This window comes from Somniosus microcephalus, chromosome 7 (assembly GCF_052327205.1).
Source record: "Somniosus microcephalus isolate GS21.2 chromosome 7, FLI_Smic_1.0, whole genome shotgun sequence".
Lineage (NCBI taxonomy): Eukaryota > Metazoa > Chordata > Chondrichthyes > Squaliformes > Somniosidae > Somniosus > Somniosus microcephalus.
In genome coordinates, this window is record NC_140993.1 from 210,055,945 (window position 1) to 210,083,657 (window position 27,713).

General features: G+C 44.7%; 1 protein-coding gene across 2 annotated transcripts in view; it reads left to right on the forward strand.

The window, feature by feature from the left end:
- The window catches only part of LOC147115102 (uncharacterized), a 280,011-nt gene that overhangs the window by 163,520 nt on the left and 88,778 nt on the right, over positions 1-27,713 (forward strand). For both annotated transcript variants that reach the window (XM_085993392.1, XM_085993393.1), the window contains exon 8: positions 11,299-11,437. In XM_085993392.1, the coding sequence (XP_085849518.1) occupies positions 11,299-11,437 (139 nt within the window). The remainder of the gene's footprint in view (positions 1-11,298; positions 11,438-27,713) is intronic.

Sequence of the window (27,713 nt, forward strand, 5' to 3'; positions counted from 1 at the left end):
ATCACACGGCCACAAGTGCTGGAGCCCCGATCACACGGTCACAGGTGCTGGAGCCCCGATCACATGGCCACAAGGGCTGGAGCCCCGATCACACGGTCACAGGTGCTGGAGCCCCGATCACATGGCCACAAGTGCTGGAGCCTTGGTTACACGGCCACAGGTACAGTGGACCCGGTTACACAACCAGAGGTGCAGGAGCCATGGTTACACGGCAAAAGGTATGAGAACCCCGATTACACAGCCAGTTATTAGAGAATTCCGGATAATTAGGTGCCGTTTAAACGAGAGTTTCCTGTATCTGTTTTGAGGGTGAGTGGATTATCATCTTTGTTATCTATATTGGCTTTGGGTGACAGCATCTTGTACCACCAGTTGTCAAACTCCACCAACACTGATGATTTCTCCATCTCAAGACAAGTCTTAATAAAATAAATTAGCTTTTATAGGAGTCTATAACTGACTGCTCTAGTTTTCTGCATCTAAGGAGATATTCATTCTCACCCTTACCGTCTGGGCTTATTTTCTTTGAATATGATGTCAGGAGTTGAAGGTCCCTACCCCTGTCACAAGCCAGACTTTATCTCGACCTGGTGGACCTTGCCTTATCTTTACGTTTCACTTTTCCTCAGCTATGTGACACTCATCTGAGCTCTTTGTTAGTTTTCCCTGGCTGCAATTAGAGGCTGAGAAAGGATAGACTCCCTATGGCCACAGAAAAGATCCTTTTCACATCACCTCTTGTGTATTCTTCTCTTATATTCCGAGTACAGAGTGTGGAAATGACAGCCTTATCACTAGCTGCAGCTTAAACATAGCACTGATATGATTCAAATGATGCAACCCAATTTGAAGAGTTATAAGTTGACATATCGCTCAGCAATCAGTAACAATGGTTTCATTTTGCGATAGCCCAGTCGGTGGGTTTAATCCGAGAACAGTTGTTGCCTAAGTTGTATTCCTTGTGACTGACCATTTGTATTTCTGTATTCTGTTTGCTTTGGATATTGTAACTGATGGTAATTCCTGCTGATATGTTCATTATTCCTCATGTCTTTGTTTCTTTTAACAAACAGTAAACAATGTTAATGTATTTAAGAATCTGTATTAACATAGTTCATCTGTCTTAAAGTGTGCACTTTTCAACATTCCTGATCTGTATTCACAAGGATAGAGCACTAATAAAAGTATATTCAGTCCACTCCCTTGTTTCAGACATGATGCTGTGACATTGTGACTGATAAATTCCTGCTCTAGTCCAGACTGGCCATTAGTCAATCTGAGTTTGATCGGCATCCAAAGGATGGTGATCAATAATCAATCTGACAGGTGACCAAAGCTTCAGCAGCATGTGTCATCCATTCACAACGCAGAAAAATCAAGTGATGCATAATTACAGGGTGGTGCAGGAGACCATCAGCAAGTCAGTGTGGGCTTACCGCAGTGTCTATCAATCAGAACTTAAACTAGGGCAGTGGCACCATGAATCTGTCTACTGTCTCAGTGCTGCACTGCTGATCTGCAGCCAGAAGCTACACACTTTGTGTTACTGCTGTGCGTATTATTAGGAAAATTATAATTGTTTTATTGCAGTAATCTTTGTGATATTTTAAAAGCCACATCTCTCTCATCCTCCGTGTAAGTACTAGCTCGCTGATCCAGGCAGACCCCTGCCACTTAAATAATTGGTTGAAATAATTATGTTAGCGTCTCATCGCAAAAAGTGCAGAGCCCACTTGATGTTGTGCTGTTGCCCTTTGTGTCATTGATATTGCCAGTAAGTGAATTGTATAGAGCTATAACCTTTGTTACAGCTCAGCATGTGTGAAGTTCATGCAGGGAAATTATGCCTGACCTGTGGATTTGTATTATATCGGAAAACTCGAGGAGTAAAACTAATTAGAAGTTTCCAGACCTTGAAATTCTAACTCAATGCAGGCTGAAAGGTCACTCCATTCTGCTACATGTTTATATAACTTCAGTTGGATGATGCTTCTGCCATTAAAAATTGTGTGCAGCTCAGTCAAATGTCTTTAACTGACTCAGCTAATACCTCATGTTAACCCTTATCCTGCTGAATTCACTGGGATGGGGAATTCCTCCTGTGTGTTACATTTACTCATGATAATTGATGATTGCTTATGTCTAACTTGATCACTCATTAAAGAAGCTAATTTAAAAAAAATTCTTGGGCTATGAGCTTCGCTGGCAAGGCCAGCATTTATTACCCATCCCTAATTGCCCTTGAGAAGGTGGTGGTGAGCCGCCGCCTTGAACCACTGCAGTCCGTGTGGTGAAGGTGCTCCCACAGTGCTGTTAGGGAGAGAGTTCCAGGATTTTGACCCAGCGACAATGAAGGAATGGCGATATACTTCCAAGTCAGGATGGTGTGCAACTTGGAGGGGAACTTGGAGGTGGTGGTGTTCCCGTGCGCCTGCTACCCTTGTCCTTCTAGGTGGTAGAGGTCGCGGGTTTGGAAGATGCTGTCGAAGAAGCCTTGGCGAGTTGCTGCAGCGCATCTTGTAGATGGTACACACTGTAGCCACAGTACGGTGGTGGAGGGAGTGAATGTTTAAGGTGGTGGATGGGGCGCCAATCAAGTGGGCTGCTTTGTCCTGGATGGTGTTGAGCTTCTTGACTATTGTTGCAGCTGCACTCATCCAGGCAAGTGGAGAGTATTCCATCACACTTCTGATTTGTGAATTGTAGGTGGTGGAGAGGCTTTGGGGAGTCAGGAGGTGAGACACTTACCGCAGAATACCCAGCCTCTGACCTGCTCTTGTTGCCACAGGATTTATGTGCCTGGTCCATTGAGTTTCTGGTCAATGGCAAGCCCTCCAGAATGTTCATGCTGGGCGATATGGCAATGCCATTGAATGTCATGGGGAGGTGGTTAGACTCTCTTGTTGGAGATGATTATTGCCTGCCACTTAAGTGGCAAGGAACATTCGTGCCGCATATCAGCTCAAGCCTGAACATCGTCCAGTTCTTGTTGCATGCGGGCATGGACAGCTTCATTATCTGAGGAGTTGTGAATGGCACTGAACACTGTGCAATCATCAGCAAACATCCCCACTTCTGACCTTATGATGGAGGGAAGGTCATTGATGGAGCTGCTGAAGATGGTTGGGCCTAGGACACTGCTCTGAGGAACTCCTGCAGCAATGCTCTGGGGCTGTGTTGATTGACCTTCAACCACCACAACCATCATCTTTTGTGCTAGGTATGACTCCAGCCAGCGGAGAGTTTACCCCCTGATTCCCATTAACTTCAGTTTTACTAGGGCTCCTTGATACCACACTCGGTCAAATGCTGCCTTGATGTCAAGGGCTGTCATTCTCACCTCACCTCTGGAATTCAGCTCCTTTGTCCATGTTTGGACCAAGGCTGTAATGAGGTCTGGAGTCGAGTGGTCCTGGCGGAATCCAAATTGTCAAATAATAGCATTGTTGACGACTCCTTCATCACTTTGCTGATAATTGAGAGTAGGTTGATGGGACAGTAATTAGCCGGGTTGGATTTGTCCTAATTTTTGTGGACATGACATACCTGTGCAATTTACCAAATTGTTGGGTATATGCCAGTGTTGTAGCTATACTGGAATACCTTGGCTAGAGGTGCGGCTAGTTCTGGAGCACAAGTCTTCAGCACGACAGTCGGGATTTTGTCGGGGCCCATAACCTTTGCTGTATCCAGTGCAGTTAGGTGTTTCTCTCACGTGGATTGAATCAAATTGGCTGAAGACTGGCCTCTGTGATGGTGGGGACCTCAGGAGGAGGCCGATATGGATCATCCACTCAGCACTTCTGAATGAAGATTGTTGAGAACGCTTCAGCCTTGTCTTTTGCACTCGCGTGCTGGGCTCCGCCATCATTGAGGTTGTATATGTTCAAGAAGCCTCCTCCTCCCGTTAGTTGCTTAATTGTCGTCCACCATTCACGTCTGGATGTGGAAGGATTGCAGAGCTTTGATCTGATCCATTGATTGTGGATTGCTTAGATCTGTCTATAGCATTCTATTTCTGCTGTTTAGCATGCATGTAGTCCTGTGTTACAGCTTCCCCAGGTTGGCACCTAATTTTCAGGTCTGCCTGGTGCTGCTCCTGGGATGCACTTCTACAGTCCTCAATGAATTAGGGTTGGCCATCTAGCTTGATGGTGATGGAGGACTGAGGAAAATGCCAGGTTACAGATTGTGGTGAAATACAATTCTGCTGCTGCTGCTGGCCCACACCGCCTCATCAATGCCCAGTTTTGAGCTGATAGATCTGTTCTGAATCTATCCCATTTGCCATGGTGGTAATGCCGCACTGGAGGATGTCCTCAGTGTGAAGACTGTGTGGTGATCACTCCTACCAACACTTTCATGGCAAGATGCCTCACAATATGTAGATTGGTGAAGACGAGGTCAAGTAGGTTATTTCCTTGTGTTAGTTCTCTCACCTTCTGCCACAAGTCCAGTCTGGCAGCTATGGCCTTCAAAATTCTGTCCACTTGGTCAGTGGTAATACTACCGAGCCACTCTTGGTAGTGCCACCACTAAGTGGGAAGCCTCCCACCCAGAGTGTATTCTGTGCCCTTGTTAATCTGTGTTGAAGGATATCTGCTTAGCACGTCAGGTCGTCTCCTCAGTCAATTTTAAACTCTGTACCTGATGTAAAATCATGTTTTCATGTGAGGCTAGGGCAATCAAATGATGCAGAACACTCACTTGCATTCAAGTCTTTTTTTTGAAACTGAAGAGTTTTTTCTAGAGTTCGTTATTTTTAGTGGGTTGTTCTGAAATGAACGTTCTGACCGCTGGCTATGAATCTTCAAACTCAACTTGCCAAACTTTGAGTTTTGACATCTCAAAACAAGCTTCTTCAAATAGTTATATTTTTCTTGGATTCTTTTTGAAGAGTAAATCCCAAAAACTATTTGAGGAGGAATGCAGCTTGGGATTTGTAAACAGAATAAAAAAGAAAGGAAGAAGAAAATTAAAGTGACATCCACATTTGAAGTTTTGGATTTGATATTTTGTTCTTTAAGGCACTAATTTAGTGTATTCAAATTTACTGTTCCTGTGAAGCAGTTTTGACTTTGCACTAATGCCAAACTTGAGTATAGGTGGGCGTCAAGAACCAAACTGACTGATGCGAAGTGGAGTGAGACTACTTCTACAGGAAGTTTCAATCCAATATGCTCCAGTGTCAGCTCAGGTCCTGACTCAGGATTCAGGCTGTGTTCACTATGGGGGAGAAATTGGCTAACCCCCAAAAACAGGTGTGGGGATCGCGGTATGCTTTACATGGTTGCTGCGCGCAGCCAGCGCTACTGTTCATTGGCTGCACGCATCAACAGGGGGCCCAATATCGCGAGTGGCTAACGCTACTTAAAGGCAGCCTGCACCTCTTAATGGGGAGGTGCATTGTGGCTGCAGGAAGTGGTGGGAGTCAATTGAAAACTGAATCTGGGCTGTGATATTTTGAGCAATGGCTAAACATGTGGGACAGCGAGCACCAAGGTGTTCAGACAATGTACTGGAGGTCTTGGTGGAAGAGGTGGAAAGATGGAGAGACGTCCTGTATCCGCAGGGGGGCAGGAGGCCCTCCAGGCACATACTCAGGAGGCAGTGGGAACAAGTAGGTCAATGCCAGGAGTGTTGCTCCAAGAACATGGATGCAGTACAGCAAGGAGTTTAACAATCTCACACAGGTTGTTAAGGTGAGTGAGTTCACTTTTAAATGGCACATCCTACCAACTGCATTACTAGCCTAATCCACTGCTCAATTCACTACACCCAGATCACCCACCTACCAACAATCTCTATCAATCAGTACTCAACACTTCAATTCATATGCTTCACCTCACCCTCACACACTTCGCACAAGCCTCACCCACAATTCACAGCTTGCACACTCTGCCAGCTATTCAACCATGATAGCCACATCAGCCAAACATATTGCAGGACACTGACTGGCACACTTCCCTCTCTCTTGCAGGAGAAGGTGGCGCATAACAACAGGCAGCAGCAAAGAACTGGAGACAGTCCTGGTCATCATGGGAAGGGGCATCACTGAGGCCGTGGCAAATGGTGGGGCTGAAGCAATCGATGATGAGGGTATCTACATACCTAATCCTCCTTCTCTCATCCCACTTCTCCCTCATCCCACAATCTCTTCAGGCTGAGAAGCTGCAGATGGTGTAAGCATGCACTTCTTACTTTCTGCTCTATCCTCACTACAACCCAATCCTTGTCCCTTTTTCATTTCAGGTACCCAAGAACTGAAGCCTTCCTGGTCAATGAATAAAGAGGAAGAAGACAGTGAAGATGAAGAGACACCGTCACTCGAAGTAACACTTGCAGCCACCAGCTCAGACACTGACACTGCGTATATTTTAGAGGCTATGACAGAGGAGGGATTTGCACATGGTGAAACACCGGGCACGTGCCCAGGAGCCAGGGCAGGGGGTGGGGGGAAAGGATGCCAGCTTGCTGGAGGGCGAGGTCACACATGACTAGCTCTTCTGCAGAGGAGGCAGATGAGGACCTCGATTGGCCAGGCTACAGAAGAAGGCTGATGGGTGAACACACCCAAATGTTTGGTGCATTGGAACACATGCCAGAAAGCCAGTGTTCCATGTCAAGGAGCATGGAGGAGTCCAGCACCAACTTGTCACAGGACTTTGCACAGATCTTGGAACCCTTCCTTTCCAACATGGAATGGGTGGTCACCTCCAACAGCACAACTGTGGAACCCACCATGATGCAGCGTCTGATGCCCGATGTCACAGCTTGCATTATGGCACAAACAAGCGAAAGTCTAACCACGGCCCCTTGACATTCAATGACATTACCATCGTTGAATCCCCTGCCATCAACACCCTGGGGGTCACCATTGACCAGAAACTTAACTGGACCAGCCACATAAATGCTGTGGCAGCAAGAGCAGGTCAGATGCTAGGTATTCTGCAGTGACTGACTCACTTTTTGACTCACCAAAGCCTTTCCACTATTTTCAAGGAACAAGTCAGGAGTGTGATGGAATACTCTCCACTTGCCTGGATGTGTGCAGCTCCAACAACACTGAGGAAGCTCGACACCATTCAGGACAAAGCAGCCCACTTGATTGGTACCCCATCCAATTCAATTCAATTCAATTCAATTCAAATTGCTTTATTGGCATGACAAGTTACATCTTATGTTGCCAAAGCATCAGAAAACATTCGTGTTTGTTCACAAAAATACAGATCTATCCATACAGTGTATAAACAGATATATCCCTGAGTGTATAAATATATACTTTCATATAATTTATATATACTCTCTTTTTATATTTACTGGTTGTCCCTCTGTTTATGGCAAGCTGTAACATAGTGTGCCGCTAGTGTTATGCAATTTCTCTCTTCCCCTAGTAGGTATGGGAATTTTTGGTCGTCATTCAAATTTCTGAATTCCGGGCATATTTTTGTGAATTTTGGGTAGAAATTCTCCCTTATGCCCTGATATTTTCTACAAGCTGTGAGGAAGTGCATCTCTGTCTCCACCACTCCCTGACTGCAGTGAGAGCATATCCTATCCTCTCTTGGTAGCCGGCCTTTTTCGATCGCCAGGTTATGTTCACTAAGTCTGTACATTGTCAAAGTTTTTCTCAGTTTGCTATCCTTTACCATGGTCAGGTAATCAGCCATGTTGTATTGTCTGTTTAGGGCCAAGTAGCAATTGAGTTTGCTTTGGGTTTTTGTTGTTTCTGCCCAATATGACAGATATTTTTCCTTTTGCTTAGCGACAATTGTGTTGGGTCGAATTCTTTGTGTTACGCTGTCACTGTCCTGGGGCTGGTTATTGTTAGTAGTGTTAGTAGTCACTTCACTGAGTCCCAGGACTAGTTGACTGAGGGTATTCTTCTTTATGGTCCTCTCTTGGCATTTCAGGGCTTCGTAATGGTAGCATTGGGGGTTGCTCATTTCTAGGTGTTTCCAAAATTTGATGGCTCTTTTTTGGATAGTGATTATTAGTGGATATTGGCCTAGTTCTGCCCTGCATGCATTGTTTACGGTTTTCCTTTGAGTCCGGAGTATACTTTTACAGAATTCTGCATGTAGGATCTCAATTGGGTGTTTGTCCCATTTTGCAAATTCTTGTTGTGTTAGCGGTCCCCACACCTCACTGCCATAGAGTGCAATTGGTTCAATTACTGATTTGAAAATTTTGAGCCAAATGCTAATTGGGATTTCTATTTGGATTGATTTTTTAATGGCATAGAAAGCCCTTCTTGCTTTCTCTTTCAGTTCATTCACAGCCAGTTTGAAATTTCCCGTAGAACTGATTTTTAAGCCCAAGTATGTGTAGTTAGTGATTTGTTCAATTTTGGTTGTTCCTAGTGTGAAATTTATTTTGGGTCCCTGATGTCTGGATCTTTGCTGGAACACAAGGACTTTGTTTTTTTGGGGATTTATTGTCATGGCCCAAGTCTGGCAGTATGACTCCAGCAGATCCAGGTTCTGCTGTAGACCCTCCTTAGTTGGTGACAGCAGAACCAGGTCGTCTGCATAGAGGAGGAATTTAACATTGGATTCATATAGGGTGAGGCCGGGTGCTGTAGATTGTTCAAGTAGTTTTGCCAATTCATTTATGTAAATATTAAAGAGTGTCGGTGAGATTGGCGAGCCCTGCGTCACCCCCCTCCCCTGTGGGAAGTATTTTGTTTGTTTGTCTCCAATTTTAACTGCACATTTGTTGTTTGTATACATTGATTTAATTACATCATATGTTTTTCCCCCTACCCCGCTTTCGATAAGTTTCAGGAATAAACCGTCATGCCAGATGGAGTCGAAAGCCTTCTGGAAATCTATAAAGCATGCGTAGATTTTGCTTTTGTTTTGATGAACGTGTTTGTCAATTAGGGTCTGTAGGGTAAAGATATGATCTGTTGTTCTATAGTTTGGCAGGAATCCAATTTGGCTTTTACTCAAGACATTGTGCTCCTCAAGGAAGTTTATAAGTCTTTTGTTTATGATGCTACAGAATACCTTCCCCAGGTTACTGTTTACACAGATGCCTCGATAGTTGTTTGGGTCGGCTTTGTCCCCACTTTTGTATATGGGCATTATGAGTCCTTTGTTCCAGATATCAGGGAAGTAACCGACACTCAGAACCAAGTTGAAGAGTTTTAGGATAGCCAGTTTCATTTTATCGTCTGTGTGTTTAATCATCTCGCTTAGTATGCCGTTTGCCCCGCAAGCTTTTCCTGGTCGCAGGTCCTTGAGTTTTTCAAAAAGTTATTTTTCTGTTATTATGGAGTCTAGCGGGTTTTGGTTATCTTTTATGGCCATTTCTAGCGTTTCCAGTTTTTTGCATATTTGGTGTTGCTCTGGCCTTAGTGTGTTTTTCTAGTATAATTTTTCAAAGTGGTTTTCCCATGTGTCTCCATTTTGAATGGCCAATTCGTTGTGTTTTTTGTGTAATGTATTCCAGTTGTCCCAGAAACAATTGGAATCAATGGATTCCTCAATGGAGCTGAGTGTATTCTTAATATATTGCTCTTTTTTGGTTCTGAGTGTGTTTCTGTATTGTGTTAGTGTCTGACAATAAGTAAGGCGTAATTCCTCATTTTCTGGATGTCTGTGTTTTTGGTTTGATATTTTTCTAAGTTTTTTCCTCATGTTATGGCAATCTGGGTCAAACCATTTTTCATAGTTTTTTGTTTTGGGTTTGTTCTTGCTAGCTTTCAAGTTTGACCTTGTTGCCAAATTATCAAAAATATTGTTTAGGTTATTCACTGCCCGGTTTACGCCTTCTTTATTGTGGGAGTATATGTTATCCAGAAAGGTGTCCAAGCCTAAGCGGTCTAACCACCTTAAACATGCACTCCCTTCACCACCGGCGTACCATGGCTGCAGTGTGTACCATCTACAAGATGCACTGCAGCAACTCACCAAGGCTTCTTTAACAGCACCTCCCAAACTGGCGACCACTACCACCTAGAAGGACAAGGGCAGCAGGCGCATGGAAAAACCATCACCTCCAAGTCACACACCATCCTGACTTGGAAATATATTGCCGATCCTTCATCGTCATTGAGTCAAAATCCTGGAACTCCCTCCCTAACAGCACTGTGGGGGTACCTTCACCACACGGACTGCAGCGGTTCAAGAAGGCGGCTCACCACCACCTTCTCAAGGGCAATTAGGGATGGGCTATAGTGACTCCCACATCCCATGAATGAATAAAGAAAAAAAAGATACAGCAATCCTAATTTTACATAAAATTACAGGCCGCTATGAACTTAGCCCTGTGATACAATGCAACATGGCTAGAGTGCTATACAAAAAATTGCTGTATTTTTTTAGGATTGATTTTCTTCATATTCTAAGTTGCTGGATGCTCCATAGATGAGGAGAAACTGGCCAGTTTACCAGTTAATGGTGGTGTGATCTCTGATTATATTTGACACTGAACCAGCAATTATCAAGAGGGTCATAATTTTGCTGATCATCATATGGATTGTAAGCATATCAGATGAGGCAGAAGAGTAAGAATATTACTTTAACACCAAAAGTAGTAGGTGAGAAATGAGAACATTGGAGAAAAAGGTAAAAGAGTGACATTTAGCTGAAGTTGCTGCAATGTTCAAAATCAAGTCTCAGTGAGACTCCTAGTCGCAATAAGTCTGCAGCTCAATTTGGCATCATATCGGCCCCTCATTTTGGTCACAAGTACAGCTGATTTGGTGACTGAAATATTAATACTGGTTTGGGCTCTTTTTCCCACAGTGCCTCTCGCCCAGATGGCATCGCATAACATGACACTCGACATAACAATAGCAGGTTTGATGGCTGGTCTATGCTGAGTTTGATGGTCTTACCTGGGCAAAACATGGAAGTGCTACAATCAGCCTTGACCGCTTAGGCTTAGATAGGGAGAAATGGACCAGGGTTCCTGTACCTGATACGGTGGATCCCTGTGTGTGTGTGTAGACAGCAAATAAGAACAGAAGAAAATTTGTCTCTGTTGATTAGCAGTCATTGTTCAAGCACATGCAAGAAAGAGCCAACTGGATGATGTACCTGAATGACACTCGCAACCATCCCTTGCTATGTGTTGCTGTGCCAGGAGAGAAGGGGTAAGGAGACAGTTGGAGTAGAAAAATAACAATGCATTGTTGAACAGAGGGAAAAAATTGCCTTCCATTTAACTCATATCATTGCTAACTGCCAAAATTGGAAGAACAAATTGTTCTCTGACTCATGATTGATATCCTCAGCACAATGAGTCCCAGTAAGATGCCTTTCTTTATCTTGTTTGCCTCTCTTCCAGGTATAAAGAACTCATCTCCTATCATCAGACACTGCAGTTCTCTGCTGCTATTGGTTTAAATAGAATGCTTTTAATCGCAGGGTTGATGCAGCCACCAGTCACAGGGGAGAATATTTCTGAGGATTTTATGAGGAGACAGGTAAGCTATCCATGTGCACACACCAGCATGTATTTCTTACCGAATGTCACAAATCCTTCAGCATTGTAAATCTGCTGCTTCGTAAATGCGTAATGACAAGAGTGATGTCATTGGTCTCCAAAGCTGCTGTTACACGATTGTTTATTCACTTAGTCAAAGCTGGTTTCCATAGAAACACAAGGCTCAATGCTTGTGCTAATGACGAAATAAGCGCTGCACAAAGTGAAATTGGGCTTTAAAATTGGATGGACCATTAATAGAGAAGAAAATTGAGCAGAGTTGTAAATTGAGCCCAGTGTAATTCTATATGCCAGCGTGGTATGTGACAGGCTAAGAAATATAACCATGTGAACTTGAGCTGAGCTGGGATTTTCATTTTTTTTTAATCTCGGTGAATAATTATCATCTGGACAGGAGAAAAAAAATAGTGAATGATCGAATTGAAGAATGCCAGAGCATCCATCTTTGGATATTGATTCAAGACTGAAAATAGCTGGAGTTTTTACTTTGCAAAACTTTTAAATTCTGAAGCAGTTCACTGATGGGTGATAGCGTTTGCAACATTATTGTGGAGCTATATCAAGACTTGATATAGTCTGGAAAGATTAATTCACTGCCAGTTACATCCCAATTATATGTAGCAGTAATGTTACATTGAATTTTAGTGCAATTATTTAAAAGGTAAAACTAGCAGTAGATCCTCTGTTCTTTGATTAAGTTTGCTTGTAGGTTAATAGCCTCATGTGCCTCATGCATTGTACCCTTACTTTTAGGGCTGGTTGATCTGAAAGGGGAAAATTAAACAATTTTATCAATATATCTGATCATTAGTTTGATTCTTTAATTTTGATCTGTCCCCTTCCCCCGCCCCACCCTCCCAACCCATTTCCCTTAATTTAACTGTGTTTCTATCAGTGTCAATAACATTAAAGGGAAAACACATAGGCCTAGAAATTCAGTGGGCTGCGCCACCAGTTAGCGCCCAAAGAGGGCACTTAGTGGGTTTTGCGCCACTGGCCACACCTCCCGCTAAATTTAGCGGGGTGCTAATGGCGGCGCTAGCCGTTAGCGCTGCGCCGCCACCGATGACATCATCGGTGTGCGTCCCGATCACCAAATTTGGTAGCGTCCCCTGCTTTAACGCCGGTCGCAATTTGCGACCGGTTCAGGGGGACCTACCTGCAGCGGTGGAGGCGCTGAGGTGCGGGGCGGCCATTTTTTTTGCTGGCCGCCTGCCAGCACCTCTTCGCGCCGGCCTCCTGAGCCCCCCCTCCGCGTTGTGCCGGCTGTGTCCCAAGAGCCCGGCACTTCTCCTCGGTGCCGGGCTCTTTTGCCGGCACTCGTGATCGACGATCGTGCTGCAGCAGGCCCCTCCCCTTTAAGAAGGGGAGGAAGGCCTGCAGTACCGCAGTGCGCCGTGCCGCAACGTGTGGCGCTGCGGCACGTTGTGCTGTGATTTTCAGTTGCAGCGCCCCAAGAGGGATGCGGGGCGCCTCGAGTAGCGCCGCGCTTCCGTTTGGGGCACTGAAACTAAATTTCCGGCGGGTGCTTGCGACTCCTTCCGGGGCGGTACTTCCGGTGCCTTGGCGAGACTGGCGCCCCAAACGGGGCGCCAGTGAATTTCTAGGCCATAGTATCATAACACATCTGAAAAATGTTAACACTGAGCGAGCAGCAACCCAACCTGAGACTGGTGCAAGGCTGACAGATTGCTTCCATAAACTGTCCCGTAAAACAACTCTTATCAGACCAGAAGTACTTAGTATACAGCTTTTAATATAATCGCAGTTCAAACCTGAAGCTCACTTAGTGCATACTTAGTGATGCATACTTAGTGAGGGAATACCCTCCATTTGCCTGGATGAGTGCAGCTCCAACAACACTCAAAAAGCTCGACCCCATCCAGGACAAAGCAGCCCGCTTGATCGGCACCCCATCCACCACCTTAAACATTCACTCCCTCCACCGGCGTACTGTGGCTGCAGCGTGTACCATCTACAAGATGCACTGCAGCAACCCGCCAAGACTTCTTTGGCAGCACCTCCCAAACCCGCGACCTCTTCCACCTAGAAGGACAAGAGCAGCAGGCGCATGGGAACACCACCAGCTCCTAGTTCCCCTCCAAGTCACACACCATCCTGTCTTGGAAGTATATCGCCGATCCTTCATCGTTGCTGGGTCAAAATCCTGGAACTCCCTCCCTAACAGCACTGTGGGAGTACTTTTACCACACGGACTGCAGCGGTTCAAGAAGGCGGCTCACCACCACCTTCTCGAGGGAAGTTAGGGATGGGCTATAAATGTTGGCCTTACCAGCTACGCCCACATCCCATAAACAAATTAAAAAAAAATATACTGGTGTAAGTGACAATGAAAAGTACGATTTCAGATTTCCAACATCCGCAGTATTTTGCTTTTGAATGAAAAGTACGAGTTGATTCTCCAGAATGTCACTGATGTAAAGTGCATTTGTCTGATAATTAGAAGATAGGTAGAGAAATGCTCGGAGGATAACAATCTACACGAGTGAGTTTAAAAAAAAAAAAAATGAAATTGACAAAATCGAGCAAATGGAGATTTACACATTTATTAATTTTCATTTTGCATCACAAACAATTGTCCTCTTGGCTTGAAAGTTAATGTTTGTTGTATTTTATTACTACTGGTGCAGATTTGTACAGTTAAATGAGCTTGTGTCTGCCCAGTGTACAATTACAGTTTGTTACCTAAAATCCATTACTTTGTCAATTAAAGCTGGACTTATCTAATTAGTTTTAAGTTGGACTGAAATTCTGTTACTTGTAAGCCCAAGTCTGGTATCGCTGCCTGCTTTCTTTTATTGCATAGATCAAGTCAACATTTAATAGAAACCTTACAAGTTTAAAATAGCCTTTTTAAAGGGCTCCATGTTCAGAATTAAATTGGAATTATCAGCAGTGCAAGTGTGTCCAGCAGCATCTGCATACATAACAATCTGACAGCAAAACCTCTCACTTCCATGTGATCCATCCGATCTTGCCAGGCAGCATTGCAGTTTCAGCCCCTGCAATAGTGACATTAACCTTGCGGACAAGCTGGTGGGGTGTCAACAGATACCCCACCATCTCCTACAGAATCATTCTTGCCCTAAACCCTTTCTCATGTGATGATTAGCAAGCCACCTCAGTACCATCAGTATCATGCTTAGCAATGGAGAGGAGCAAGGAACAATTTAGAATGGAACTTCTAAACTGGAATAGGGCTAACTTCAATGGGATGCGAAAGGATCTAGCCAGGGTAAAATGGAACCAAAGACTGACAGGAAAAACTGTAATGGAACAATAGGTGATCTTTAAGGAGGAGATGTTCCAAGTACAGGCTAGGTACATTCCAACAAGAGGGAAGGGTAAGGGAACCAAAGCAAGGGCTCCTTGGATGACGAGGGAGATAGAGAAGATGATGAAACAAAAAAAGAGGGTGTATGATGCATCTCAGGTGAATTCTTCAAGGGAGAACCAGACCAAATACAATAAGTTGAGAGGGGAAGTGAAGATGAAAATAAGATTGGCAAAGAGAGAATATGAGAGTAGAATGGCGGTTAACATAAAAGGGAATCCAAAAATCTTCTACCAGCATGTAAACGGTAAGCGGGTAGTAAGAGGCGGGGTGGGGCCTATTAGAGACAAAGAAGGTGATATATGCTTAGAGGCGCAGGGCAAGGCTAGAATACACAATGAGTACTTTGTATCAGTGTTTACTAAGGAGGTGGATGCTGACAAAATATCGGTAGAAGTGGAAAAGGTAGAAGCAATGGAAGGAGTGAAAATTGATAGACAGGATGTACTAGAAAGGCTGGGTATGCTTAGAGTGGATAAGTCGCCTGGTCCAGATGGCTTGCATCCCAGATTGCTAAGGGAATTGGGGGAGGAGATAGCAGAAGGGCTTGCCATAATTTTCTAATCTTCCCTAGATGCGGGGGAGGTGCCTGAGGATTGGAAATTGGCAAATGTGACACCATTGTTCAAGAAAGGGTGTAAGGACAATCCTAGTAACTACAGGCCAGTCAGTTTAACATCAATGGTGGGTAAAGTTTTAGAAACAATAATCAAGGAAAAAATTAACGGGCACTTGGAGAGGGTTAAGCTAATTAAGGAGAGCCAACACAGCTTTGTAAAAGGCAGATCATGTTTGACTAATCTAATTGAATTTTTTGATGAAGTAACAGGGAGGATCGATGAAGGGAATGCAATGGATATTGTCTACATGGACTTTAGGAAGGCATTTGACAAAGCACCACATAGAAGGCTGATTAACAAAATTGAGGTTCATGGAATAGTGGGTCAGTGGCAGCTTGGATGAGGAATTGGCTTAAGGACAGAAAACAGCGAGTTGTGGTAAATAGCTGCTTTTCAGACTGGAGGATGGTAGACGGTGGTGTTTAACAAGGGTCAGTGCTGGGGCCACTGCATTTTTTGATATATATAAATGACCTGGATATTGGCATACAAAGTGGAATTTCTAAATTTGCCGATGACACCAAACTTGGGGGTGTGGCAAACAGTGAGGATGATACCAATTGACTACAACAAGACATAGAAATGCTAGCAGAATGGGCAGACAAGTGACAGATGGAATTTAACACAGAGAAGTGTGAGGTGATGCATTTTGGCAGAAGGAACAGGGAGAGGCAATATACAAAGAGTGTGCAAGGACAGAGGGACCTGGGACTTCATGTGCATAGGTCCCTGAAGGTGGCAGGGCATATTGAGAGAGTGGTTAGCAAAGCATATGGGATCTTGGGTTTCATAAATAGAGGTATTGAGTACAAAAGTAGAGAAGTTATGCTGAACCTTTATAAAGTACTGGTTAGGCCACAACTGGAGTATTGCATCCAGTTCTGGTCACCACACTTTAGGAAGGATGTGAAGGCCCTTGAGAGGGCGCAGAGGAGATTTACCAGAATGGTGTTGGGGATGGGGATCTTAGCTACAAGGACAGGTTGGAGAAGCTGGATTTGTTTTGATTAGAGCAAAGGAGGTTGAGGAGTGATTTGATAGAGGTGTACAAGATTATGACAGGTTTGGATAGGCTAGACGGGGAAAGGCTGTTCCCACTAGTTGATGGTACAGGAAACTCTTGTTTAAACGGCACCTAAATATCCAGAATTCTCTATTAACCGGCAAAATTCATACTCCGAAAACACCTCAATAACCGGAAATGTGTCCGAGTCCGAGTCTCCTGCGGTGGCCGAGTTAGTCAGTGGGGGTAGTTCTCCAAACTGCCACTACTTGGCTTCTTGGCACTGACAGAAGTCCGAACAACTCGATAACAGGAGTCTGACTCTTTGTTTGTTAAAAATAGCCTTGGTAGATAACCCTCTCCGTCATCCGGAATTTTTAATGAACCGGCACCATCCCGGTCCCGTCGGTGCCGGATACCAGAGAGTTTCCTGTACAAGGACTAGGGGAAACAGATTTAAGGTTTTGGGCAAGAGATACAGGGGGGATGTGAGGGAAAACTTTTTATGCAGCGAGTGGTGAGGGCCTGGAATTCGCTGCCAACGGAAGTGGTGGAAGCGGAGTCACTCAATGTTTTCAAGGGGAGACTGGATAGGCACTTGAGGGAAATAAACTTGCAGGGCTATGGGGATAGAGCGGGGAAATGGGACTGACTGGATTGCTCTACAGAGAGCCGGCACGGACTCGATGGGCTGAATGGCCTCCTTCTGTGCCGTGATGACTCCACGACTTTCTCTGCTGCTGCATTTTATCAGACTGCCAGCCTTTGTTCCTCTCAACCTGAGAACTCTTATGAATTTCTCCATCTAGTATTATTCCTCATATCAGCATTAAAAAATATACAAATATATATGTTGCATAAAGTGTTGTTACTGTGATTAAGCCTGCCTTGCCTGAGATCTTGTACTCAAGACAGCAATTATTTCCCATGTCGGGAAATTTATTACTGGACATTGTCACAACATCCAGTAATTCATTTGAGTGTGAGAACTTGATAGTAACCACGATTGATGCGAACTACAAATACACCTTAGAAAGTATTAGTTTTACACTGAAAGGGAAATAAACAAATGGATGGACTTTACATGCTAATCTGCATTTCTGTTTGCTTAAATAGGAGGACTTTTTTCTTTATTCATTCAGGGGATGTGGGCATCGCTGGCAAGGCCGGCATTTATTGCCCATCCCTAGTTGCACTTGCAGAAGGTGAGCCTCCTTCTGGAATCGCTGCAGTCTGTGTGGTGATACTTTGTAGCGGTTTTTGCAACTGAGTGGCTTGCTTGCAGTCAAGAGTCAACCACATTGTTGTGGGTCTGGAGTCATATAGACCAGACTAGGTAAGAACGGCAGATTTCCTTCCCTAAAGGGATTAGTGAACATTAGATGGGTTTTTACGACAATCCAATAGTTTCATGGTCACCATTACTAATACTATTTTTATTCCAGATTTATTTAATTAACTGAATTTATATTCCCCAGCTGCCGTGGGGGGGGAGCCAGCAGACCATCTCTCCACTGCCGGCGATGGCTCCGCTGAGCTCCGTGCCGCCCCACGCACTGACATGCCGAGCGCAGCGCCCCGGTGAGCCCGAGCCCCGCCCTCCCGAGACCGGGCCTGAGACGGCCGATTGCGGATGGCCGGGCCCGGTTGCCTTGGTAACCCTCCTCCCCTCTCTGCCTCCCGATCTCTGGGCCTGAGCGGCCGATTGCGGCTGGCGAGCCCGGTTGTCGGGGTAACCCTCTCCACTCCCCCTCCCGAGCCCAGGGCCACCCCCTCCAGCCTTCACAAAGATAGCGGAGATCGCGAGCCGCTTGTTCAGCGCGACGGGAGGTGCCTAGCTCGGGCGTGGCTGGGCAACAGAGGCCCAGGCTTACAGGCCTGGAAAAACGGTTAAAGGTAGGAAAATTCTAGATGTTACAGAAAAGATTTACAAATTAATTAACTTTTTTAAAAAACAATTTGTGTTTTAAAAGCAACTTTTTTTTTGCTGAAAATGTAGATTTGAAAAGAAACACGCAGAAAGCGGGAAAAAGAAATGAAAAGTTTGGAATCAAGATGGCGGTGACTCACCTCGGTTCAGAACGATAAGGCCTGCCCACACACGCACCGATTGGTCGACCGTCAGGTCACCGAAGCGTAGGATTGGTCAATCGTCCCGTCACTCGACTCTAGGAGGGCTCGCCCGCAAGCGCCAGGAACCCGCCCCCGCCACGCAGCGATTGGTCGACCGTCGGGTCGCTCGACCGTACGATTGGTCGACCTCGACGTCACTCGATGCTAATGAGCGGAATGTTGAACGTTTTTTGGATACCGCGGGCGCAATTTTTGTCTCGCCAAAACGTAAATATGCTTATGACGGTTCTGGAATCGTAAGCTTTCTTTCGATGTAACACACGTGTAGTTACGCTCTATAACTTTCGAGTTTATACAATACAGACAGACAGACAGATGTATCCTTTTATATAGATAGATAGATTAGGAGCTAGATAAACAAAATATAAAGATTTTTTTTCCTGCTTGAGCCAGGTTTGCTTGAATATCGTCACATTTTGTCAGCCATCCAAACTTCAAGGGTGAAAAATTGAGTCACACCCCCTTTGGGGCGCTAACTTCGCCAAAGTAGCGCCCCGAAAAAATTAGTGCCCCCGTGGCCAAAATTCACCGGTAGTACCCCAAGAGGGAAGCGGGGTGCTACTGGAAGTGCCCCGCCTCCCTCTTGGGGTGCTGTGAGTGAATATCGCGGCTCTACCCTCTTAGGGCGCTAACGGGAGGCGCAAAGCAACCGAATTTTTAGGCCCAACAGACTTAATTGCCTTTAGCTGGGTTTGGAAAATGAAAGGCAATGTTAATTACATAGGTACTGTTTAGACAACATTGATTTTAATGAATTTTAATTGAGGCTTGGCCTGCTGAATATTGAATTCACATTCTTTTATTGATATTGTTGATTTACTCATGTTTGGCAGCAAACTCAGTTACAGCCACACACTGTACTTTTCCACTTGTGTCTTTTATTATTTTTTTTAGAGAAATACTTTTTTGAGGTTTTCCTTTAATCTTATTTTCTGCTGTATAAAAATTAAAAAGCCCTGTGTTCCACTGTAGGTGGAATTTAATTAGCAACGCTAATCAAGAATCTTTTAAACGCACATTCTTTATATTTTCCCCTCACCTGTTTCTCCTCAGGATGTTGATTCCTACAGGAATATGGTCCCAGAAATACTAGCTGTACTCTGGTATCTTGGCCAAGTGGCTATTCTTCATGTGTCATCCCAGACAGCGGGTATTGACAGCTTTTACATTATCAAAGCCAAGACAGATCCTCATCTTGCCCAACGTCCACATGTGTTTTTCAGATGGGGTTGCTAAATAACGATCAGGAAACATCAGTCCTCCAGTGTATTGTGCTGGTAGCCACTATGCATGTGTCAGCCTTGCAAATTTGTGCTAGAAAACTACTCGATCATGAAGGATCAGAGCCGAGCCTGGTTTTGTTCTCCCCCAATAATGACTAACATACATACAGTAGGGCTTGTTGCATGTTGGTTAACAGAAAAAACCTTGGATGAGTTTCCCCTTTCTGAGCCGGGGCCCTGAGTTCACTTGTGGTGACTTGGCTAAGATCAGTTAACGTAGCACAGACCAGAGCTTGTTCCTGGCCTGTGTGGCTAAGAAACTTAGTGAAGCAACTTGCTGTTTTGCTTTCAATAGTTTAAAATATGAGAGTGACAAGTTGTGTGCATTAGGCCGCTTCTACTCCAGACGTTCTTTCTACCTGTAACCCCACTATTTAAGAAAGGAGGGAGAGAGAAAACGGGGAATTACAGATCAGTTAGCCTGACATCAGTAGTAGGGAAAATGCTAGAATCTATTAATAAGGATGTGGTAACAGGGCACTTAGAAAATAATAATAGGATTGGGCAGAGTCAACACGGATTTATGAAAGGGAAATCGTGTTTGATGAATCTTTTTTTGAGAGTATAATCAGCAAAATAGGGGGAACCAGTGGATGTGGTGTATTTGGATTTTCAGAAGGCATTCGATAAGGTGCCACAGAGAGGTTATTAAACAAAATGAGGGCTCATGGGATTGGGGGTAATATACTAGCATGGATTGAGGATTGGTTAATGGACAGAAAACAGAGTAGGAATAAATGGGTCATTTTTGGGTTGGCAGGCTGTAACTAGTGGGGTACTGCAAGGATCAGTGCTTGGGCCTCAGCTATTCACAATCTATTATGAATGATTTTGATGAGGGGACCAAATGTATATATCCAAGTTTGCTGATGATACAAAGCTAGGTGGGAATGTAAGTTGTGAGGAGGATACAAAGAGGCTTCAAGGGGATATAGACAGGCTAAGTGAGTGGGCATGAACATGGCAAATGGAATACAATGTGGAGAAATGTGAAGTTATCCACTTTGGTAGGAAAAATAGAAAAGCAGAGTATTTTTTAAATGGAGAGAGATTGGGAAATGTTGGTGTTCAGAGGGACCTGCGTGTCCTTATTAATGAATCACTGAAAGTTAACATGCAGGTACAGCAAACAATTGGGAAAGCAAATGGTATGTTGGCCTTTATTACAAGAGGATTTGAGTATAAGAGTAAAGATGTCTTACTGCAATTATATTGGGCCCTGGTGAGACCACACCTGGAGTATTGTGTACAGTTTTGGTCTCCTTACCTAATGAAGGATATACTTACCATAGAGGGAGTGCAACAAAGGTTCACCAGACTGGTTCCTGGGATGGGGGGATTGTCCTATGAGGAGAGATTGAGTAGACTCGGCCTATATTCTCTAGCGTTTAGAAGAATGAGAGGTGATCTCATTGAAACATACAAAATTATTACAGGGCTTGACAGGGTAAATGCAGGGAGGATGTTTCTCCTGGCTGGCGAGTCTAGAACCAGGGATCACAGTCTCAGAATAAGGGGTTGGCCATTTAGGACTGAGATGAGGAGAAATTTCTTCACTCAGAGGGTGGTGAATCTTTGGCATTCTCTACCCCAGAGGGCTATGGAGGCTCAGTCATTGAGTATAAGAACATAAGAAATAAGAGCAGGTGTTGGCCATACAGCCCCTCGAGCCTGCTCCGCCATTCAATAAGATCATAGCTGTTCATCAATCTCAACTCCACTTTCCTGCCCGATCTCCATGTCCCTTGATTCCCCTAGAGTCCAAAAATCACAGCCCTCTGGGGCAGAGAATTCTAAAGATTCACAACCCTCTGAGTGAAGAAATTCCTCCTCATCTCAGTGGAGAGAAATCTAGAATGCTAAAGAGAAAAGACAAGGAAGCAGTGCAGGAAAGTGATTGGGGTAAGGATAACCAGATTGTGTCAGGAAGGGACAGAGCGTACAAACAAAGGAGTGCACTAACAAATAGGGCCCGGGTAAGAAAAAATGGTAATAAGACAAATAGGGCATAGTACAAAAAAATGTTAAGATGTCTAAAAATGTTAAAAAGACAAATCTAAAGGTACTGTATCTGAATGCACGAAGCATTCGTAATAAGGTAGACAAATTAACAGCGCAAATAGATGTAAACGGATATGATATAATTGCGATTACGGAGACATGGCTGCAGGGTGACCAAGGCTGGGAGCTGAATATCCAAGGATATTCGATATTTAGGAAAGACAGGCAAAATGGAAAAGGAGGTGGGGTGGCGTTATTAGTAAAGGATGAAATCAGAGCAATAGTGAGAAAGGATATTGGCTCAGAAAATCAAGATGTAGAATCAGTTTGGGTGGAGCTAAGAAGCACCAAGGGGCAGAAAGCATTGGTGGGAGTTGTCTATAGGCCTCCAAACAGTAGTGGTAATGTAGGGGACGGCATCAAACAGGAAATTAGAGATGCATATAACAAGGGTACTACAGTAATCATGGGTGACTTTAATCTACATATAGACTGGCCAAACCAAATTAGCAATAATACTGTGGAGGATGAATTCCTGGAGTGTGTACGAGATGTTTTTTAGACCAGTACGTTGAGGAACCAACTAGGGAATAGGATATCCTAGATTGGGTATTGTGCAATGATAAGGCGTTAATTAATAATCTTGTTGTATGGGGTCCTTTAGGGAAGAGTTGACCATAACACGATAGAATTTTTCAATAAGATGGAAAGTGAAGAAGTCCAATCCGAAACTAGGGTCCTAAATCTAAACAAAGGAAACTATGAAGGTATGAGGAGTGAGTTGGCTATGATAGATTGGGGAGCTTCATTAAAAGGCATGACAGTGGATAGGCAATGGCTAACATCTAAGGAACGAATGCATGAATTGCAAGAGTTATACATTCCTTTCTGGCGCAAAAACACAAAAGGAAAAGTGGCCCATCCATGGCAAACAAAAGAAATTAAGGATAGCATCAGATCCAAAGAGGAGTCATAAAGTTGTCAGAAAAAAGTAGCAAGCCTGAGGATTGGGAGCAGTTTAGAGTTCAGCAAAAAAGGACCAAGAGATTGATTAAGAGGGGAAAAATAGAGTATGAGAGTAAACTTGCAAGGAACATAAAAGCGGACTGTAAAAGCTTCTACAAGTATGTAAAAAGAAAAAGAGTAGTGAAGACAAATGTAGGTCCCTTACAGTCAGAAATGGGAGAATTTATAATGGGGAACAAGGAAATGGCCGGGCAATTAAACAAATACTTTGGTTCTGTCTTTACCGGAAGAGGACACAAATAACTTCCCAGAAATGCTAGGGAACCAAGGGTCCAGTGAGAAGGAGGAACTAAAGGAAATTAGTATTAGTAAAAAAATAGTGCTGAAGAAATTAATGGGACTGAAAGCCGATAAATCCCCAGGGCCTGATAATCTGCATCCCAGAGTACTAAAAGAGGTAGCCATGGAAATAGTGGATGCATTGGTTGTCATCTTCCAAAATTCTATTAAGGCAGATTATTATTTAAATAGTGATAGATTGGGTAATATTAATGTACAAGGGGACCTGGGTGTCCTTGTACACCAGTCACTGAAAGCAAACATGCAGGTACAGCAAGCAGTTAGGAAGGTAAATGGTATGTTGGCCTTCATTGCAAGAGGATTTGCGTACAGGAGCAAGGATGTCTTACTACAGTTATACAGGTCCTTGGTGAGACCACACCTGGAGTACTGTGTGCAGTTTTGGTCTCCTTACCTAAGAAAGGATATACTTGCCATAGAGGGAATGCAGTGAAGGTTCACCAGACAGACTCCTGGGATGGCAGGACTGTCGTATGAGGAGAGATTGGGTCGTTTAGGCCTGTATTCACTAGAGTTTAGAAGAATGAGAGGGGATCTCATTGAAACGTATAAAATTCTGACAGGGCTAGATAGACTGGATGCAGGGAGGATGTTTCCCCTGGCTGGGGGGTCTAGAACGAGGGGTCACAGCCTCAGGATATGGGGTAGGACATTTAGGACTGAGATGAGGAGAAATTTCTTCACTCAGAGGGTGGTGAACCTGTGGAATTCTCTACCACAGAAGGCTGTGGAAGCCAAGTCACTAAATATATTTAAGAAGGAGATAGATAGATTTCTAGACACAAAAGGCATCAAGGGGTATGGGGAGAGAGCGGGAATATGGTATTGAGATAGAGGATCAGCCATGATCATATTGAATGGCGGAGCAGGCTCGTAGGGCCGAATGACCTACTCCTGCTCCTATTTTTCTATGTCTTAAATGGCCTACCCCTTATCCTGAGACTATGCTCCCTAGTTCTAGACACTTCTCCCAGGGGATGCAACCTCTCAACATCTACCCTGTCAATCCCCTTCAGAAATCTTGTATGTTTCAATGAGATCACCTTTCATTCTTCTAAACTCCAGAGAGTATAGGCCCATTCTACACAACCTCTCATCATAGGACAGCCCTCTCATCCCAGTATAGTCAAGACAGAGATCGATAGATTTTTGGATGTTAAGAGAATCAAGGGATATGGGGATTGTGCAGGAAAGTGGAGATGAGGTAGAAGATCAGCCATGGTCTAATTGAATGGCAGAGCAGGCTCGAGGGGCCGAATGGCCTACTACTGCTCCTATTTCTTATTTTCTTATGTTCTATGGTTTTGGCTGCACCTTGATGCAAAATGTGTGTTGTCGTTCAGGTGTTAGGTTGCCCACATCAAATTTAGGCAAATGGTGTGATACCATGTCTAGGTATGAGCTGATGTTCATAAAATTCCTGTTGGTCCAAACCATTTTTATTTTTGGAACACACAAAGAAAAATAAATAAACCAGCATCATAACATAAACAACAGACCAGCAATATTGGAACATTGACAAACTGAAGTACAAAGTTCATAACAGTCAGACAGTTGAGGCCAGATTAAGTCAATCAACAGTAGCAAGAAAAGATCATATAAACTAAGACAAAGTGGTTTTAGCACGTGTTAATCTGAGGAGAACGGTAAGCAGTCTATCCAGGCCTGCTGTTATTGGGAGGTTGTGACGGCACGACAAGCCATGCAGAGTACACCAGGAAAGGTATTAGGCATAAGTTCCAGGGCTCTGAAGATTCTGCCCAGCAGGCATTTTGAGGCAGATGAGTAGACAACATGCCAATGGGAGAATAACAATCATAAAGCAGGAAACAATTTGGGATGGGTGTAGCCAGGGCAGTGCTTGGGCCAGGCCACGAGAGGGGATGGAGGAGTATTACAGAACTACAAGCCAGCACCACCAAGCTCAGTCCCAAAGTAGACCGCAGGGTCAACTGACAATACTGGCCTAGGAGTTCGAGGGCGCTGGAAATCTTCCGGTGGCACTGCGGGCCGCAGTTAACGGCCGCCGAAATTTAAAAACGCTGACAACCCCGGTAAATTGGAGCTGCATGGTAATTAACATTAACGCAGCGCTAAACTCACTGTGCAAGGCTCGTTTTCCTGGCGGAAGTCCCAGCAGGAGACCCAATGTAGCGTGGTCAAAGCTTCATTGCAGCAAGAACAACCTTCTCTTAAAACAAGGCTGTCATTTTAGAAATGTGATGGTCAGTAACAGAGGGAAGGTAAGGTGTGGGACAAATGTTCAAAGGGGAATTGGGGTTGTGATCACTGGTACCACAGGTGGATGATCTCGGCCGGAAAGGGGCTGTCTGATTTGCAGCCTTCCTTCTGCTTCTACATCTTCCTCTTCTGTGTCTACCTTTTCTGTGTCTTCATCTTTGCTCTGCGAGCAGATGCTGGAAATCTGAAATAAAAGCACAAAATGCTGGAAATATTCAGCAGGACAGGCAGCTTCTCAACCTGAGATGTGAACTCTGTTTCTCTCTGCACGGATGCTGCTTGACCTGCTGAGCATTTCCAGCATGTCATCATTCGTGGTGCTTTCAAGGACCACAGTAAGCACTGCAGCCTCTGAACGCTTCCAAACGAACCAAACATCTCAGAGGCCTTCCTTTACCATCCGAGGCCTTGCAAGCATCCACCAGCAGTCTCTGCACACTTGAAAAACTTTTAACATGTATTGCACCAAGGCACTATTTCAATAAAATATAAAAAATCCAGTCCGAAAGCTTAAATGCAAAATTACCTGAAAGACCTGTGTGTCCCTTTAAGAACTGCTGACAGTGTCTCGGTCAGTCTGCTGCACACTCGCTTTTCAGAGCAACCTTAGGATCCAGCGATAAACTGAGGAAAGGTCCAAGTTCGCAGAGAGTGGTGTTAAATCGACGTTGCACGCTGACTGATGTCACACTCTCCATATTTGCATGTTCCGAGCCGGCAGCACTGTGGCCTCACCAAAATGGCGGCCGGCAAGTCCCGCGCAAGAGTCAGGCGTTAGAGCGGTGGCTGCCATTTTTTTTTCAGGATTCTGGCGCAAACGTGTGATGATAATTAGCCCAATTTTTCCCGCACTGTGATTAGTCCCCTCCTGGTAATTCAAACTGGGAGACCATTTATGAGTAAATTTAGTCAGAGAGAAATAAAGGGTATACATCTTCAGCTACCTTCCATAGTTACTCCTTCCACATTGAGTGACATTGCATCACTGTCTGTCACCAGAGAACTACAAGGCAAATGTGGAGAGCAATGTGCAGATAACATGCCCTCTCCAAAACCCCAGAGGATATCCCCTTGAAAACTAAAGATGCAGTGAAATAGGTTGAGTGTGATACAGATACCTCTGATCGATCTCCCACAGTATTACAACTGAATAGGACTGGGATAAGACCCCCATCCTCTCTGACACTGATCCATAATCTCCGGTTGTCAACAATGCAACCATGCTGGCATAGAATAGATAATTTTCAGTTGCCCCTCACACAAACATTTCCTGGTTTATAGTTCAGAAGTTGCAGACCAAACAGTCCCTCATTCCTCATCTGAGTTTACCCAAGGATTAGGTAACTACTCTGTCCATAGAATTCAATGTAGAGTAGAGTTCAGTCAAAAAGGACATGGCTGGAAACCAAGGGGTCGATTTTCCTGGAGCCGTCAGGCGGGGTTTCAGGCATGTGGGGGGGGGAAATCGCAAAATTATGGGGTCGCGAACCCCCCCCCGCCTGATTCCCCGCCCCGTCCGACTTTCACCCCGGCATTTCATTCCGACCCGAATCAGTCCCTCCCGCAGCAGGTGGGACTGGTCTTTAGGCACCCTAATCACCAATAATTGGCATCTATAATGCTATTTTAAGGGGCCCTTGCTACTTTCAGCCTGTTCCCACGCTAAACATGCCTGGTGGGAACACCGCTGATGAAACCTGGCGTGAACAATATCGGCTCACTTACTTTCAGCTGCAGGTCAATCAGGAAAGAAGAGATTTAATCAGACAGCATTTGTAGGTTGCAGGACCTTGTTGTTTCAGGCTTGGGCAACTTGTTCAAGGCTTAGGCACAGCTGTGGAAGGTTGGAGCCTCACACACTTCTCCAGTGTGAGCTCCTGGGAAGCACCGCTCGGCACCCTCACTCAGCACTTCTTCAACGGAGGCATCTACCAGAAGTATGGGAGGCCTTTTTTCCCTTCCCTTCATGCCATTAGAGGATCTCCAGCAGCAGAGGCGTCAGCAGCAGAACCAGGAACAGGAGCATCAGCAGCAGGAGCGCCAGGCTACTGCTCAGTCACCTGAAGCTGCACAGGCCAGAAGGGGCCAGTGCTTGGATGTGGCTTGAGAGCACCTTGCTGTGCATCAGGGGGCCATGGGGACCCGTATCTGCACTGGCAGTCCTACTCAGAAGGACTTCCATGAAGGTCTGGTTTCTCTGTTCAATAGATGCCCATCGCTCCTCAAGAGATGTCATTCTATTATGAACACTCACCATGTTTTCCATACCCTGGCGACTTATCTCCTCCATGGAG